The 17,078-nt window shown below is 52.8% G+C and overlaps 2 protein-coding genes across 2 annotated transcripts; both read right to left on the bottom strand.

The window, feature by feature from the left end:
* Positions 1–3,579: 3,579 nt before the first annotated feature.
* Positions 3,580–11,817, bottom strand: PPP1R18 (protein phosphatase 1 regulatory subunit 18). The gene is made up of 3 exons (XM_007951402.2): positions 10,186–11,817; positions 4,833–5,046; positions 3,580–3,599 (listed from the first exon to the last, which is right to left on the bottom strand). The coding sequence occupies exons 1-3, from the start codon at positions 11,815–11,817 to the stop codon at positions 3,580–3,582; spliced, it is 1,866 nt and encodes a 621-aa protein (XP_007949593.1).
* A 2,565-nt stretch (positions 11,818–14,382) lies between these two features.
* Positions 14,383–16,723, bottom strand: NRM (nurim). Its single transcript, XM_007951400.2, has 4 exons — positions 16,594–16,723; positions 15,814–16,010; positions 15,024–15,200; positions 14,383–14,664 (listed from the first exon to the last, which is right to left on the bottom strand). The coding sequence occupies exons 1-4, from the start codon at positions 16,721–16,723 to the stop codon at positions 14,383–14,385; spliced, it is 786 nt and encodes a 261-aa protein (XP_007949591.1).
* Between the last annotated feature and the right edge of the window lie 355 nt (positions 16,724–17,078).

Raw genomic sequence — 17,078 nt, 5'->3', positions numbered from 1 at the left:
GGTCTGTTCCACAATCAGCTCCTGGCCTGGTTTTGGCTGAAGATATTGAGCTTTTCCACCGCCTCTTGCCACAGATATAGTCAATCTGATTCCTGTGTGTTCCATCTGGTGAAGTCCACGTGTATAGCCTCCGTTTGTGTTGTTGAAAAAAGGTGTTTGCAATGAACAAGTCGTTGGTCTTGCAAAATTCTACCATAGGAGTTCCAGCATTATTTCTGTCACCAAGGCCAAATTTTCCAACTACCGGTGATTCTTCTTTGTTTCCAACAAAAAAATTTGGAGAGCAGATAGCAGTAAGTAAAACATGTTCTATAGAACCAAAAATAAAGCAAAGTAAGGGAAAGAGTTCCATTTCAATTGGAAAGTCTGGTCCACGCTTATGAAAGATTCGCCTGTAATGGTTAGCATTGACCTTTGTGAGGACTGGTACCTGTACCAGGTGTGAATACAGGTAGGTATAAGGAAGGACGTTCAGGCAGGAAGAAACTTGGAAAGGAGAGAAAAGCAAAGGTGCCCTCTTTTCTTCATGCTCAGAAAATTGTTAGGGGGAAAAAAAAAAAAGAGTCCCCAAACTAAGGAATAGGCCAACTGTGTTCTTCACTTTTGCTAATAGCTTGAGGAATTCACTGATGGGTGTTCATTTTAAAGTAAATTTGTTACCTGACACTCTGCTATCTGATCTTGGTTTGATTCTGTTTCATATTCTTGGGGTAAATGAGATTTATCAGACACTACTGTTGGGAAATGAAACACTGTTATTCCATTGACAGGCACCAAACCAAACCAAACTCACTGCCATGGAGTTGATTCTGACTCATAGCCACCCTTACAGCACAGAGTAGAACTGCCCCATAGGGTTTCCAGGGATGTAAATCTTTAGGGAAGCAGACTGCCTCATCTATCTCCCGTGAAGTGGCTGGATGCAAACTACCAACGTTTTGGTTAGCATCCAAGTATTTTAACCACTGTACCATAAGAGCTCCTTATTAACAGGCACTCAAAAAGCCAAACTCACTGCCATCAAGTCGATTCTGACTCATAGCGACCCTCATGGGTTTCTGAGGTGGTAAATCTTTACCAAACTGTCAACCTTCTGGTTAGCAGTGAAATACCTTAGGCGTTACACCACCAGAGCTCCTTCCATTAACAGGCATAGGTGGATCCATATCACTGACTTCGTGGTTGCATTGTTTTCTGTTTCTGAGATAGACTGAGAGCACCCTGGCATCTCACAGCTTCCTGCCCCAGCTTTCCTGGGTCACAACTTACTAAGATCATTACTAAATTATCTACTGATGGAAGGATTATGCTGCTTTCTGTACCTTCACCTCTTTTGACACTTTTCTTGTCACAGATCTCAGGCATGTGCTTAATATTAATTTATCTAATAAATTTTGTTTTTTTAACAAAGAGGACTCTCCTCTAACTAGACCGGAAGAGGCATCCTGTGTTGTGGTAGAACGACTATAGCTACTCAATCATGCCTTTACTAGCCTGGAGAGCTAATAAATAACTTGATAGGTAAAATGTGCCCTGGGTAGTACAAATGGTTAACATGCTTGGCTGCTATCTGAAAAATTGGAGGTTCAGGTCTCCCAGAGGCACCTCAGAAGAATAGGCTTTGCAATCTACTTTGGAAAAAAAGTCAGCCATTGAAGATTCTATGGAGGACAGTTCTATTCTATCACACATGGAGTCACATGAGTCAGAATCAACTTGAAAGCAACTGAAAAAATAGGTAAACGACAGCAGATGTCCCACAATTAGAGATTCTATGAACTGAGAAAATCCAGTAATATCAACTACACTTGGGTACCAAAGCCATGAATTATCCATAGTTCTTAACCCTTTAGGAATATAAACTCTGTTGTCTATCTGAGGAGACCCTCTTCCAGGAAACTGGCCTTCTGTAGATACCCACTAAACTTTGCAGCTATTTCAGGGGATTGACTGTCAATGGCCACATGGGTTGTATGTCACACATTACCTGGTTGCTAGCATTGCAGCAGGCATCTTAATACTACAATCTTTAATTCAGTGTCTTCTGATTCAGATTTATGTTCACAGCTCCTTTCGTGTATTATTTCATTTGTTCATTCATTCATTCTAGAAATAAGTATGTGCCTATTTGGTGCCAGGCATGGAAATACTGCAGTAAACTCAACTGATGTGGTCTGCCTTCAAGACACTTCCAGGCTAGTGAATACCTCAACTGTCCCTCCTCACATCTGCTTGTCTTACACATGAAAACCATGCAAGGCTCTCCTTAAGCCCCTTCCGCAAGTCACTGCTGGGTGCCTGGTTCATCCCCCAATATCTCGCCTTCCTACCATGGCCACTTCCTCTTGACTGCCAATAGGAAGATAGGTGAGGGTAGAAAAGAGGAACCCTGAGCCTTCCCTCCTCACTTTCTAAAAAATTTTTCTGAAGAAAAGCAGCAGCAAATAAAAAAAATAAATAAATAAAATTAAAATAAAAAACTTTAGAAATGTATGTAATCTCCTACCAATCAGATATACCATCGTCAATTTTGTAACTATTTCCTAAAAGTCAACCAATCACTGATTTTCTACTGAATTTCCTTGTATTTACTTATATAAACTCTCTGAACTGTCTCCTCCTTGGATCACTTAGTTCAGCATTCCCTGGACTTTGTGACTCCCAGTTTGCAAGTTGCCTTACCCCTCAATAAAAGCTCTTTATTTTTCAAAAAAAAAAAAAAAAAAAGAAAAGCAGCAGCAAGAGAATCGGAGAGAACTCCACTTTATTATGGAAAGTTAAAAAAACAAAACCACAACTGATAAGGAAGGAGAGGCGAGGAGTTTCCTAAGTCACCTCACACTCCTACAATTCAATTGTGAACCACTAGGAAGAACAGCATTAAATAACTATCTGGGAGTACAAAATCAAGATTCCCAGCTTTCCCTCTTGGGGAAGACTGAGGCACATTAATACTGAGCAAAAGTGGGAGGAGCCACGCCCCAGACCACTCCCAATGAGGCGCCTGCTGGAGGTTGGTAGAGGAAATCCCTAAGGACTCACCAAGTGGCGTGGCTTGTAAACCTGGGGTTTTGGCAGCATGGGGTTGGGAGCTGGTGGGATTTGTAAACCAGACTGTAGTCAAGACAGGAGGCAGGAGCTGTAAACAAAAGGGTGGTCATCTAGGGATCAGAGTGTGGGCCAGGCCTCTGGGAGACAAATGAGTGCTTAACTGCTGAGAGTACCTCAGGCTTGGTGAGGAGCTAAGGAAGGCTGTGGAGACAGTGCCCCTGCCCATAAAGATGGGGGTGTTCCATCTTCACACACAGTGGCCTCTATGCTTCTCTCTAGGGCTTGAGACTCACTCTTGGTTCACCTAGATGCACCAGCACATTTGACACACCAGGGACATTGGGTTAGGGTTAAGTTGGGCAATTGGCTCTGCCCCCAGAAACAAGACAAGAAAAGCAAGCTGGGGGATGTTGGTTGTTCTTCTCTGCCACACTCATTGTCAGAGTCTGTCTGCTCAAGATCTTCTGGGCTCCAGGATCTTCAGTTCTGGCAAGCAGGGGAATATATCTTTCCTGTGTGGGGAGAGGGTCACCTCCGGCAGGACTCATCTGTGCAAGAGGAGGCAATAATAATAGACAATGAGTGAAGGCCTTTTCACCCACCCCTGCCCTCCTTGCCCAAGCTGAAAGGGCAGTTGGCATATAAAACCAAGTCACTGCCGTCGAGTTAATTCCAACTCATAGCGACTCCTCCTTGGGGTTTCTGAGGCAGTTTATCTATGGAAGTAGATAGCCCAGTCTTCCTTCTGAAGAGTGGCTGGTAGGTTTGAACCACCAGCCTTCTGGTTAGCAGTCAAATGCCTTAGGTACTACGCCACATATAGGAGATCTTATGTATCTTTCGCTTCTTGAGTGTTTGTTACTATCAGTAACAGCAGCCATCACTCAATTAGCTTGTATCTGTGCCAGGCACTCTTAATATTTTTGTTAGGTGTCGCTGAGTCATTTTTGACTCACGCAACCCCATGTGACAGAGTAGAACTGTGGTATGGTTTTCTAGGCTGTAATCTTTATGGGAGCAGGTCACCAGATCTTTCTCCCGCGGAGCTGCTAGATGAATTCAAACAGCCAGTCTTTCAGTTAGCAGCCAACTTCTTAATCATGTGCATCACCAAGGGCTCCTTCAGACACTCTCCTAACTCTAATTTAATAATCATACAGGCAGAGGTTAGGTAACTTTGTATCCAGCCATGATTCTGGATGCTTCACAAAAATCACTTAATCCTCTCAATAATTCCTGGAGGTAGTTAGAATTAACTCCAATTCAGAGATGGAAAAATGGAGGCCAGAGAGGTCAAACGATTTCCCTGAGGATACACCAAAAGTAAGAGACAAGCTGGAATTCAAATATGGGTTTGTCCGACCCTGTGCTTTCAACTGCACTGCAGCGCCCAGAAAGAGCCCTGGTCTTGGAATCTGAGTCCTGATGTGCATTTTGTTTCCCAGTGCCTCAGTTTCCCCATCTGTGAAAGGAGTGGGCCAGGCTGGGGGTCCTGCCAAGCCCCTTCCAGCACCAACATTAAATCCTTCATTGTTCCTAAGGCAATTGACTGGTAATAACCAGAAGGCTGGTAGTTCAAACCACCAACCACTCCACAGAAGGAAGACTGAGCAATCTACTTCTGTAAAGATTTACCACCTCAGAAACCTAAAGGGGGTCCCTATGAGTCGGAATGGACTTGATGGCAGTGAGTTTGGTTTGGTTTTGGTTCTTCCCTCCCAGGCTGCAGTGCCAGCCCCCAACAACAGGGGGAGCCCTCAGACCGACAGAGCCTCTCTCACCCACTATGAGGGCCTTAGTGCGCAGCCCGCCTCCTTGGAGCTCCCGCTGCAGGAGCAGCAGCTCCTCTTCATCCTCATCGTCGTCGGGCTGAGCTACTAGGGGGCTGGTAGTATTAAGGGCCTCTGGCTCTGGGCCCAGCTCCTCCAGCACCGAACTCTCCGAGGGGTACTGGTACGTTGTTTCCAGGGCTGTCTCGTTGAAGGAGATCTTGAGCTGGGTGTGAAAGAGGAGAGGAAAGGAGGTCAGCCTTGAGGTCAGCCCCCTGAAGGCGAATGGGGAGCAGGTGGGAGGTGGGGAGGCAGGGGCTAGGCTAGAGAGCCCTGCTAATCTCCCCTCCCCAGCCACTCCTACATCCAGTTTCCCTTTTGATAATGGCTCGCCCATGCCAGATTTCCCCTCTTCACTCATATCATTTCAAAACCATCAGACTTTGGCCTGTGCTCTGGCAGGGGCTGTGGAGGCAGAAGTGAGTATTACAGACCAAGGTCCCTGCCATTTAGAGTGTGGACGGCAGAGGGGTGAAAAGAAATTAACATCCATCCAGATAAATCCTGTGAGCAGAACAACGGCACTGCCCCTGCGATGGAGGCTGCTCCGAGGAGAGATTTGACCTGATCAGGCAGGAAAGAGGTGAATGGGCAGGGAGTCCCAGGCAAAAGGGCACAGGCACATTCCTTTCTATGTTCTCAGACCCTTGCTTTTAGCCCTGGGAAACCCAGAACCCTAGTCACTTGCCCCTCACTCCTCTCCTATGGCTGGAATAGACCCAGAGCAAAGGGGATCTGGAGCTGGAAGGGACAGAAAACCAACAGTCCTAGAGGAACCAAGAGACCTCTGGCAATACACCAGGGAGAAGATGAGCTCTGAGACCCTGAAAGGTGCAGGTGGCGAGGTGACAAGGACAGAGAGGAAAGTCCACACAGAAACAAGTACCAGAGGGACAGGCAGAGGCAAAGGCAAAAGACCAGAGAAGGAATACAGAGGGAACAGAAAATCCTTCTTAAATACCATCCCAAGGGCAGGCTGAGCCCCAGCTGTTCTAATTGCCTTTCTACCCTTCCCCTTTGCCCTCTTAAGAAGCTCAGGGTGAAGGGGCAGGGTGGGATTAACTCTGGTAACCAAAGAGATTAAGAAGAGAAACAGGAGGATTCCATGTGCACCACTTGGAAAGGTCCAGATGATCCACTCAGGCCTTCCATGGAGTCAGGTTAGGAAGACAAGGGGCTGTGCCCCTGTACCCTGAGTCTCTTCATGGACTGGGGTGTGGGAAGAGAGAAGCCAAGAGAGTGGCTGGATAGCTGGTTTGCTCAGGGCTGTGTGGGATGGGAGAACTGGGTCCTCATGGGAAGCTGGAGCTCAGGGGCGACATCACTCTTTGACTTCAAACCCTTTAATGTTTCCCCACTTCAGAGCAAAAGCCAAAAGTCTGACCGTGGCCTTTAGGGCCACATGTGCCACTCCCCCCTCACCTCTCAGGCTTCCTTCCCCACTCTAGCCAAACTAACTTTGATTTCCTCCAAGCCCACCAGGTGCACTCCCACCTCAGGGACTTTGCACTGCTTGTTCCCTGTGCCTGAACACTCTTCCCCCACACACCTCCCATGGCGCCCTCCCTCCCAGTCACTCCATTATAAAGTTACCATATTCACTCCCCCACAACTCCTAGAGCTCTAGGTTCCATTTACCTCTGCTTTAGTTTTTTCTTTCATAATCACCACCTTCTAAAGAATTTACTTATTACCTTCACTGTCTGCTTGCCTCTTTTCCTGCCAGAGGGTAGGAATTTTTGTGTTTTGTCGATGACATAGCCCTAATATCTAGAATGTGCTGTGCACACAGTACCTGCTCAATCAGTGTTTGTGAAATGAATCAATAGAAGCATCAAAGTTGCTACAACAGAAGAGGAGGGATCATCCAGAACTCTGATGAGATCCCAAAGGGGACCAAGGCTGAGGAAACAATGTGGAGGGAGCCCAGCCTGTGCAGAGTAGACTCTGGTAAAGCTGCTAAGAGAATCAAGTGGCAGCAAATAGACACCATACATCCCAGCTTCTCGAAAAAGGCAACTTCTGGCTCTGTTACTGACAGATTTGCCCAAGCCTTTGGGAACCCACTTCTGTTGTCTTTTCACATCCCCTATTGGGATAAAGGAGCTCTGGTAGTGTAGTGCCTAAGGCACTTGACTGCTAACCAGAAGGTTGGCTGTTCAAACCCACCAGCCACTCCTTGGAAGGAAGATGGGGCAATCTACTTCCGTAGTGATACCACCTCGGAAACCCAAGGAGGGGTTGCTATGAGTCGGTCCGACTTGATGGCACATAACAACAACAACATTGGGATAACAAAGGTCCCCAGGCAGTGGCATCACTAGAGTTGGTGTCACCAGTGCAGTAACTCATGGTGTTACCTCTCCATGGACCACCTCTCATACCAGATCGCACAGAATCCAGCCAGCCCCAGGGCTCCAGCAGCACATGGCTACCTCAAGGTGCTCCCCAACTCCTCAGCCTTGGCCTAGTGGCACAGTCTATGGGCCACCCTGTGCCCCAGGTGCCCCATGGCTACCTCCTCCTACACCAGCACCTGGCCCAGCTGCACCATGGCGCACGTACCCAGCCTGAGGCTTGCCAGCGTCTCATGTACCAACGCCCACAGCTTGCATGGAACAAAAATTTTATACAGTCATTTTGGTGTCATCCCTCTGACAATATTGCCAGGTGCAGTTCACACCCCCTACACCCCTAGTGACCACAATGTCCCTGGGTGGTGCAAGTAGTTTACAATTAGCTGCTAACCTAAAGGTTGGTGGTATGAACACACCCAGCAGCCCTATGGAAGAAAGGCCTAGCAATCTGTTTCCATAAATATTGTAGCCAGAAAACCCCCATGGGGCAGTTCTACTCTACAACACGTGATTGCCAGGAGTCAGAATTGACTTGATAGCAAGAGGTTTGGTTTTGAGATAACAATCTCCATCATCTGTTATCCACTCTGAATAAAGATGCCTTTGATTTGCTCTCAGTCTATGTCTGTCTCCCCTTATCCTGCCCCTCCCAAATTTCTGACTGGGCTCCTCAGGAATGCACAGCCTGCATGGGAGTGGGGGGAATGGGCAGAGGGTGATTCACTCGCTCCTCTCTCATCAGCTATATAAGGTCACAAGGGGGCCAGAGAGCGGAGGGGCTGTCCTCTCAGCCAGAGATATCCCCAGTGGCTTGCAGGGCTGGGATTTCTCTCCTGATGGCAGGGATCAGTTTGATGGAATTAGCCTGCAATCAGAGTTATTTAGGGAAGGCTGGGGGTAGGGTGGGATGGAGTGGCAGCCCTCTTAACCCTGAGTCAGTAGGTTGAGGAAGGGCTGGGCCAGGGCCTGCTAGTCCTGATGAGCAAGAGGCTGTGAAGAGAGAAGGCCTGAGCGAGGGTGGAAGGGTGAGGTGTCTGGGTTTAGGAAACTCTGTGCTGTTTCTTTCCCACCCCCACCCCAGGCGGCTGCTTCCTTATTCTCTCACCACATCCTGAGCACAGTTCTGGCAGGCCCAAGGCCCAGCCTTCCCCACATAGCTCCACCAGCTTTCCGGCCCCCACCCCAGGCTTCCTGTTTGGCTGATCTGCTTCCGGATCCCCTACTCCCTGACCTAGGGATGGTCACCATCCCTGGTCCTGCTCTATACTAGGTTCCTGGCTCCTGCCAGATGGATGTACATTGTGTTTTGGGACCCAAAGCTTCTTGCTTCCTTTCTCTTCCTCCCAAAGGCACAAACTGACCTCAGTAGGATGTGATCTTTCTGAACACCTCCCCCTGGTAGAATCCTACCTACCTCCTTTGCATCTGCCCAGTCCTAAGGGGAAGGGCTGGTAGCAGTCAGGGGGAACTCTGGAGAGACGGCTGCATATACCATGGCTCAGGGATGGGAGCTTAAGTGATACATGAAGATGAATCTGGGGACCAAATGACCCCTAAGCTTAGCTCAGATCTTTGGTCCCTGTGGTTTTCCACTGACACTAAAGACACGACAAACAAATCTTAGGATGTAGCATGTGGGATGAGGTCTGGAGGCCAGGAAGGGCTTCACAGTCTCTGGGATGGCTCTTGAGGGAATCTCCAGGGGGCTATCAGGCAGGTGGGGCTGGGGGTGGGGGTTGGAATCCACTGCTTCCTTTTCCTGCTGTGTTAGCTTGAGAGACTTCTGAGTCTAGTATATCTGATTGTGGGCCCTATCTTGTCCTAAAGATTTCCAAGCTGGGACTGGTTGGAGTGTCTATGGAAGGAACTGGACCAAGGCCAGGGCCAAGGGGAAAAGTCAGCCTGGCTGCTCCTACTTCCCTGTTAAGTCCTTATTCAATCTAACCTCTGACCCTCTTCTGGCTTCAGCTCTCACTCCCGTCCCCAACTGCCATTGTACTCTCCAGCCCCTCTGGCTTTTAGCACTACACCTCAAAATTCACTTCTCTCTTTTTCTACCCCAAGGAGGGGGAGAGGCCAGGGAGACAGAAAGAGAGGGGAAAACCGACTACAGAGCCAGTTCAGGGAGAGGGGAAGCCCAGAGAGGAAGGACGGGGGAGTAAGGGGTGGGGTATTTTGGAAGAGGAGAAGGCTTTTCTTGTCCCAAGAGAGAAGGGAGCACTGTCTAAAGCAGTGGCCCAGCTGGGGGTGTGTAACCCTGAGGTCACCCACTTCAAATGGCCTCTGTATGCCTCTCCCATGGGGCAGACTCCAGGGTTCAAAAGCCTTCTCTCTGCTCTTTGGCTAGCCCTATTCCGTCCCTCCCTCCCCTCTCCTTGGATGTCCCTACTCAGCTCTGCCCCCACTCTCCCTTGGGGCTGGGAGACCTTCCTCCCATACATCTCTAGGCCATCTCTATGCTGTTTCTCCCTAGAACCCACAACCCACCCTGTCAGCCTCTCCTGGTTTCTTGCCCGGACAATTCACTCTCCTAGAAAAGTATAAGTATTTTCATGCTGGTGATTATGCCATGATAGATTCATGGTTGTCAGCCTCAGCTCACAATCAGATGGGCTGGGTCACACAGACTCAGAGGAAAGGTGAAAAAGAAATGGAGAGAAGAATTCAGCCCCAGGGAAGGGAGAAAGCGCAGCCTGGGCACACCCTGTGAGACACACCCAAAGACAGTGCTTGGTTGCTGGGCAGGCTCCTCAGGGCTCAGAAATGAATGGAACAGGAGAGTAGCAAGAAGAAAGGGGGTGTGTGCAGAGGGAGGAAGGGTGGTGGCAGAAATTAACAAGAAAGAATAAGGGAGACAAGAATACAGGGGTATAAAAATGAAAGACCGAGCGGCACCCAGAACTACTGGCGAGTGGGCTCCTACGAAGTCTGGCTTGGCTGCTCCCTACCTGTTTGTGGTGCCTTTCGGGGGAACCCTTGACAAGGCAGCTGCGATTGAGGCGAAGGTAGCCTCCTAGAACCAAGATCTCCTCAGCAGTCGGGTACCGCTTCTTCCCAGCCCCAGGAACTGCGGCATCAGGCGGGACAGGGACTGGAGGAGTGGCCGGGGCTGCAGGGGGCATAGACCGCCGAGGGTTGACTGTGAAGGTGTGTCCGCTACGGCGGGGGCCCCCGACTCCCGGCCCTGCCTTCACCCCATAGAACAGACGGCTCATGAGGGGATCCCCAGAGGGCTGGGGAACAGGTGGGGCAGGGGGTGGGGGAGACAGAGGGGCTGGTGGTGGGGGCTGGAGTTCCACTGCTTCCTCTTCCTGCTGTCGAGGGCCTCCTCCGGTCCCAGCGTCCTCTGGTGAGATGGGGGAGGGCACAGCGCATCGGTTCTGAAGGGCGCTCAGAGGCCTGCCCTGAACCCCGGCCTCCTCCTCCTTAGCCTCCCTTTCTCCAGGCTCTACCCCAGGAAGCCCGAGCCGCTTCTCAGACGACTCTGAAGATTCTGGCTTCTGACTCTCAGACTCTTTTTCCTTGGGCGTCCATTCTTGCACCTTCCCCGAGTTCAGGGTCCATTTCCACCCTTCTGTTGACTTCAAGCCCCTTTCACCAACCTCCAGTAGGCCAGACCTCGGGTCTGCTGTCTCCATTCCTCCGGTGCTGCTGTCTCGAGCTTCCCTTGTCAGAGTCTCTGGTAGTCCTGAAACCTCTTCCGGGGCCAACTCTGCAACTGACCTCTCTTTTTTTCTCCCACATTCTTCTGAGAAGTCTTTGCTTTCCTCTCCTGAGCATGGCCTCCACTGTGATGCCTCCAGATGTACCGAATTCTGTTCCTGAGACTCTCCATAGTCAGGCCTCCATTTATGGGCCTCTGTCAAGCCCGGCTTCTGGTTGCCAGACTCTCCTGGGCTCAGTCTACTTTCCATCACCTCTGTCCTCTTGGGGCTTCGTTCTTGAGGCTCTACCAGTCTTAGACTCTGCTCTGGAGTCTCTCCAGGACTCAGCCTCCATTTCTGTGCTTCTGACTGTCGGGAGCTCCTGTCTCCCACCTCTCCTGGACTCTGCCTCCAGTCTCGAATCTCCAAAGGTCTGGGGCTAGACTCTCGGGCACCTCCTATGCCCAGCCTCTTCTCTATGGCCTCCCTAGGACTGAGCCTCTCTTCTCTTGACTCTCTTCCTTTGGGACTCAGATCCCGAGTCTCCCCAGGGCTGGGTCTTTGCTCCCGTGCCTCAAGTGGCCCGTGCCTTCGCTCCACAAGCAGCTGCTCTTCACTCCGTTGTTGTTGTTGTTGTTGCTGCTGCTGCTGCCGCTCTTGCCGGATAAATCGGTTCTGATGCACCGGCCCGATGGCCTCCAGGAGAACAGCAGACTCATCTGGGTCTGGAGGTCCAGCCTCCACAGTTCCCGGCACAGGGCTAGGCTCCCCAGGTGACAGTCCAAGTTTGGCGCGGCGGCGCTCCAGGAGCCCCCGCTTCCAAGCTGGCATCTGGGACAGGCGCTCTCTCTCGGCCTTCTCGCGGCCACGCACCGCTGCCTCCTCCTGCCGCCGCCGGGCTAGCAACTGGAGCTTCCAGTCTGGGATGGTGGCCATGGTTGCCTTGGGCTGAGGCTGTGGAGCGCTGGGGGCAGAGGACAGGAAGGAGAGGCTCGTGAGAGAGGCTCAGGGGGTGAGACTGGGTGTGAGGGGAGAGGAAGTGGCGGGGGGAGGTGGGAGACAGAGAAGAGGAGAGGAGCTGAGGTGAGAACAGAGGGAAAAATGGAGACGAGGGGACAGAAGAAGGGAAAATCTGGGAAAGTAAAGAGAGAGGATATGAGCCAAGTTAGGGGGATGGTGAGGTTAGAGGAAGAGTCCAGATTCAGGGCAAAGAGGAAGGAATCAGATTTGGCAGCGCTGGGTTAAGAAGTCTTAGATACCGTCCCAAGGATGTGAGGGGAAGCGAAAAGGGAGAAAAGAGAATTTGGGATGAGGGGTGGGCCAAGTTCAGGTGCGGCTGCCTCACCACTACCCCAGGGGAGGTGAGAGTGGGGAGGTCAAGAGAGTCGCGCTGGGAAAGAGGCGACAGGACTTAGGGAGTGTCAGGGAGGTGAGAAGGGGTCCAAGAGGGAAGAGGTCTAGGGGAGAAGGGGAAATGAGGGGGTAGAAAGGAAAGGAGTGCTGGGGCTGGAGACGGGCGCGCTTCAGCGGGGCCCCGAGACTCCAGGCTCCCGGGTCCAGTGCCGCCCGGCCACGCCCCTCCGGTCCCCCAGCCCCCACCTCCCGCCCCGCACTCCGCCCCCAAGGCGGGTCAAGGGAAATACCCTCCCCCGGGACGCCCCGAACCTGGGCGTTTAGGCTGCCAGCACGTTCCCAGAAGCAGGAGTCCGCCCCCTCCCTGCCCTGTCACCCCCGTCTGCTTGTCCCACGGGCTGCGCCTGGGGACCCAAGTGTGCCCAAGACAGGATCCAAGCCTCGGCTCCTTAGAGCCTGCGAGTCCGGTGCCCAGAACCCCGCTCTCAGGGAATCCCGACCTAGCCGGCCATCCCCAACGCGCTCTGACTGCAGAATCTCTGCACACAAAGAAGAGACAGCCCAAGCTCCGGGACCGGGACGGGAGCAGAGACCAGAGCTAGAACACCTCTCCCCAAGTCTGAAGCCTCTTAGTGAACTCACGCGCTGCGGGCCCTGGGGGAGGGGGTGCAGAAGAGCCAGGCGTCCGGAGAGAAGAGAGAGGAAGAGGAGGAGAGAGGGAGCGAGGGAGATCCGGAGGTGGGAGGGAGGGGAGGAGGAGGGAGAGAGGAGGAGGGAAGGAGGGAGCCGAGGAGGAGGGACAGAGACAGAGACCAGGGGGCCGGGCGGGGGGCGGCGACCGCTTTGTCTGAGAACAATGCGGAGAGGGAAGGGGGCGCGGGGCGGAGCCAGGGGAGAGGGCGGAGCCTCGCTCCCCAAGACCCAGCCTTAAGGTTCCGCGCCCCGGCTCCCTTCTTCTCCCCTGATGGTCTGTGCTCTGTCCTCAGGGGGCGTGACCCCTCCGCCCCCCGGCCCCGGAGAGCCTAAGTGACTAGACCCTCACCCCTAACTCGCCGACACAGGGCGGCGGCCAGTGACTCAGGACCCCCGAGGGAGTTGGGGAGGAAGCGGCAGCTGCTTGGATCCGGAGCCAGGCCCGCCCTTCCCATCTCCTGCAGCTCCTCCCCAAGCCCTAGCCTTCCCGGGTCAGCCTTTGTTACCGCGGGGTCGGGGACCACTGCCGCCCCGCTTTGCGGGCCTGTGTGTATGGGGTGGGGAGGCTGGAAAGGCGCAAGGGGCCAACAGCTTTGGGAGCTTGATCCCCTACCAGGGTCGCAGCCCCACTGTCTTTAGCTTCAAACTATCTCCCAGGGGTCCTCTGGTCTGCAAAGGGAGAACTGGTAGATGTGTGGTAGGGAGACTCGGCTGCTCCGGATAGATGGGGGCGGGGCCGTGGAGAGTGGCAGCCGCCAGAGGGCGCGGTGGCCGGTGGCCGCCCAAACTCACATTTGATGCGGCCAGGCTTTCGCTCTCCACCCTCCAAACCCAGTCCTACAGCCTAAAAGACGCCGAAGACAGCATGCCAGATGTAGAAAAGTCAGGCAAAATTTTATTTTCCTGCACCTTGGAGGAGCAAGGAGCCCTAAGCCACCCGAACGGGAGAGTCCCCTCAACTAGGTCCAGGGGAAGGCGCCCAGGGGCAAGGCCTAGGGAGGTGGAGGCTCGAGGTGTGGGCCCTTCAGGGGCACCCACTACAGACAAACTTGCAGACTGGTCCAGCTCCTTGGGACGGAAACCAGCTATGGAAAAAGGGATCCCTGAGTAACAATGCCAGGGGAGTAGTCAAGGGGGATCCTTTTCCTTCTGGGGAGGCTAGGAAGGGGCTCAAGCTCAAACCCAAAATGGTGAGGGAACAGAATTCCACAACTCCGCTTTAGGGAGAACAGAGGGCCCTGGCTGCTAAGAAGTGGACTTTGGAGTCCAATGCCTGAAACTCCAAATTTAGGTAATGGGGCTGACCTCACGGAATGCAGTCTCAAGTAGGGGAAGGGTCAGCCCCTGGAGTATAGAGACTGGGGCCTCTGGCTTGAAGCAGCCAGCTTGGATGTTGAGAAATTCAGAATTTTAAGGGGAGAGGAAGTACAGGACTTGGAATCAGAAGTGAGCTCTTCACTCAGCCTCCCCATTCTGGGGCCGGGAGAGCAGGTGGAGTTTTCTTTGTAGCTGGGCCCGGAGGTAGCGGAGGTCATGCTGGTCCAGCCCATGAGCCATGCCCAAGTAGAGGGTGAGGAGGAGAGCAAGGAGGAGGCGGTCAGTGCCCAGGGTGGGCACCACCCATAGCACGGTCAGCAGCTCCACACATACTGGATGTCGCAGATGGGAGAAGAGCCTCAGAGCCCGGGGGGACTTCAGGGCCAGCGGCTCCCCCAGCCCCAGAACATGGTAGTACACCTAGGAGATGACGGAGAGCAGTTTGGAAATGGAGTTTAAGCCCTTTTCACAATTTAGCCCCCTCTTTCCTCCTCTCCCAGGCATTGTTCTCCTAGAATTCAGGCCCAGGCACCCTCCTTCTGAGAGCTGGGGCCCTGACACTGCTGTCTGATCCATCCATCTTCCCTAGACCCAGGAAGGCCATGCTTGGCCTCTGAGGATTGGTTAAGGGGAGAGAGTGTCTGACAGGAAAGGGAGGTGAGGGAGTCAAGAGGCAAAGGGAAGGTGGCAGGGCATCAGAGGGAGAGGAAGGAAATTCTTGAAAGGGGAAGAGTTCTAGAAAGGGCTGGAGGCCCCAGGTGGGGATCTGGAAGCCTCACCTGTTTGAGACCCATGAGCTCAGCGTAGTCAAAGACGAGAAGGATGCTGAAGATGAGGAGCCAGGAAATGATGTGGAGCACAAAGCAGAGGAGGGGCACCCAGGTGGCCCATGGCTCAGCTCGAGCCTCCCACAGCACAGGACCTCTGGGTACAGGTTCCCAGTACCGCATCACCAGCTGGGGAAGGATGATGGGCTGGGTATCCAGGCAGCCCACCCTCGAAAGACCCAGACCCAGAGGCTGCCCACTGCAGCTCTCCCCTAGACCCATCATGACCATTACTGACAAATATTCACCACATAGAGGGTGCTGGATAGGGTCCCAAGGATGTAAGGATGGCATATCTCCACCTTGAGGACTAACAGAATGAGTGGGGTGATTAGACAGGTACACAAAGTCTGTGCCAAGCACCCAATGAGAAGACAGAGGAGTACTCACTGGGAAGCTTTCCCTTGAGACTTTAGGGGTGTGGGTTTTGAAGAATGTGTAGGACTGAGAGGAGTTAAGGAAGGTTTCCTAGGCAGGGGAACAATATGAACAAAGCTGCAAAGGTGAAAATGCACATATTGCCGCTTGGGCAATGAGAAATACACCCTTCTTGATAAAGAGTAGGATATGTGCTGTGGAGGAACAGAAGCTGAGATTAGAGTCTTGAACAGTCAGCTCTCCTCCTAAACCCAAATTTTATCAGAAGCCTAAGCTCCACACCCTTCCAACCCAAGGTGTCTTTCCCACAGACCCTATCCCTGACTCTGTTCCCCTGAAGAATTTGCCTGCCAGGCCCCCATACCTGCAAGGCCAGGGCAGTGCATGTCACGTACAGTGACCTCTGCAGGACCCCAAAGTATCTGCATAACCACGCCTTCACTGTCTCAGTTGCCATGAGACTGTGCTGCCCCACAAATAGTAGCAGGAGCCCCAGATCCCAAGCCAGGGGGGCAAGGATACTTCGATCCTGCAGGGCAGCCAACCATCCCTGGCGGGCATCTAGGGGAAGTTGAGAGAGAAAGGGACAAAAGATCAGGAAAATAGTGGGAAGCACCCCTTCACTCTCCATCTCTTAGGGCCCCCAGGGTATGGCCCTTCATGCTTTCAAGAGCCTTCTGGCTTCCTCTCCTGGCCTGCCTACATCAGTTTTCCATTCTCGTTTCATCCCTCTTCCCCAGATTTCCTTCAGAGGTGGAGAAAAAAAGTCACAGAACAATGCAAGCAGGGCAGTTATATGAGGCGTGTCTGGAGAGATCACCCCTGGATTGCTCCCTTTTATTTCAGTTCTTCAAATGCTCCTTCTTTCAAACATTCTTCTCCACAAAGCTCTTTCCTTAAAATACCCTGCTTATCATTTTCCCTCCCCCTCAGTCCTCACTCTCCCGCCACTCTAAACCGCTTATCCCCGAGTTCCTAATTTAGCCCGCAGGTCCCGTCCCCGGCCGCATCTCAGCGCTTCCACCATTACCGTTCCCTCTCCGGGACTTCCCATCTGTCATTTGTCTCCACGCCCCGCCCCCAGGCCATCTCCTCCGGCTCCACCCCTCTGCCCCGGAGTCATCCTCGAGTGCCTCCCGCTCACCAGGGCCAGAATCTGGGACCCCTCCAAGAAGTGGCCGAAGGGAGGTAAAGCGCACGAACTCTACTCCGGTGCCAAAGGCCAGGATGAAAGAGGCCAGGGCAGCAGGGATCAGGAGCAGCGCTGGGGCCATGGCGGGAAACGGAGGGGTGAGGAGAGGGGCGGCCCTAGGCTTCCCGCGGCGGCCCCGGCCCCGCCCTCCGACTGGGATTCCCACCCAGGAGGGCGGGGTCCGGAGCGTCCACAACTGGGCTTCCGGCCCGCCCCGCTCCGCTTGCTCCAGCAGGTGGTGGCGCCGAGGGCTGGGTTCCTATCTCGACGTAACAGAAGGGAATGTTAGAATCCCTCGTGAGCGGTATAAAGGGCAGTGCCTCGGCCAACAGCCACCTCTCTTGGAATTCCTCGGCTAACAATTCTTGTCTTGGAAGGTTCTTGAAGAAACGGAACATTATAAGCCCCCTTTGCTTTAACTTGACTAGAAAGCAACC

Source organism: Orycteropus afer, unplaced genomic scaffold, assembly GCF_000298275.1.
Source record: "Orycteropus afer afer isolate SDZICR_OR568_19922 unplaced genomic scaffold, OryAfe1.0 scaffold00294, whole genome shotgun sequence".
Lineage (NCBI taxonomy): Eukaryota > Metazoa > Chordata > Mammalia > Tubulidentata > Orycteropodidae > Orycteropus > Orycteropus afer.
Note: the sequence above shows the minus strand (reverse complement) of the source record. Positions and strands in the feature narration are given on the sequence as shown.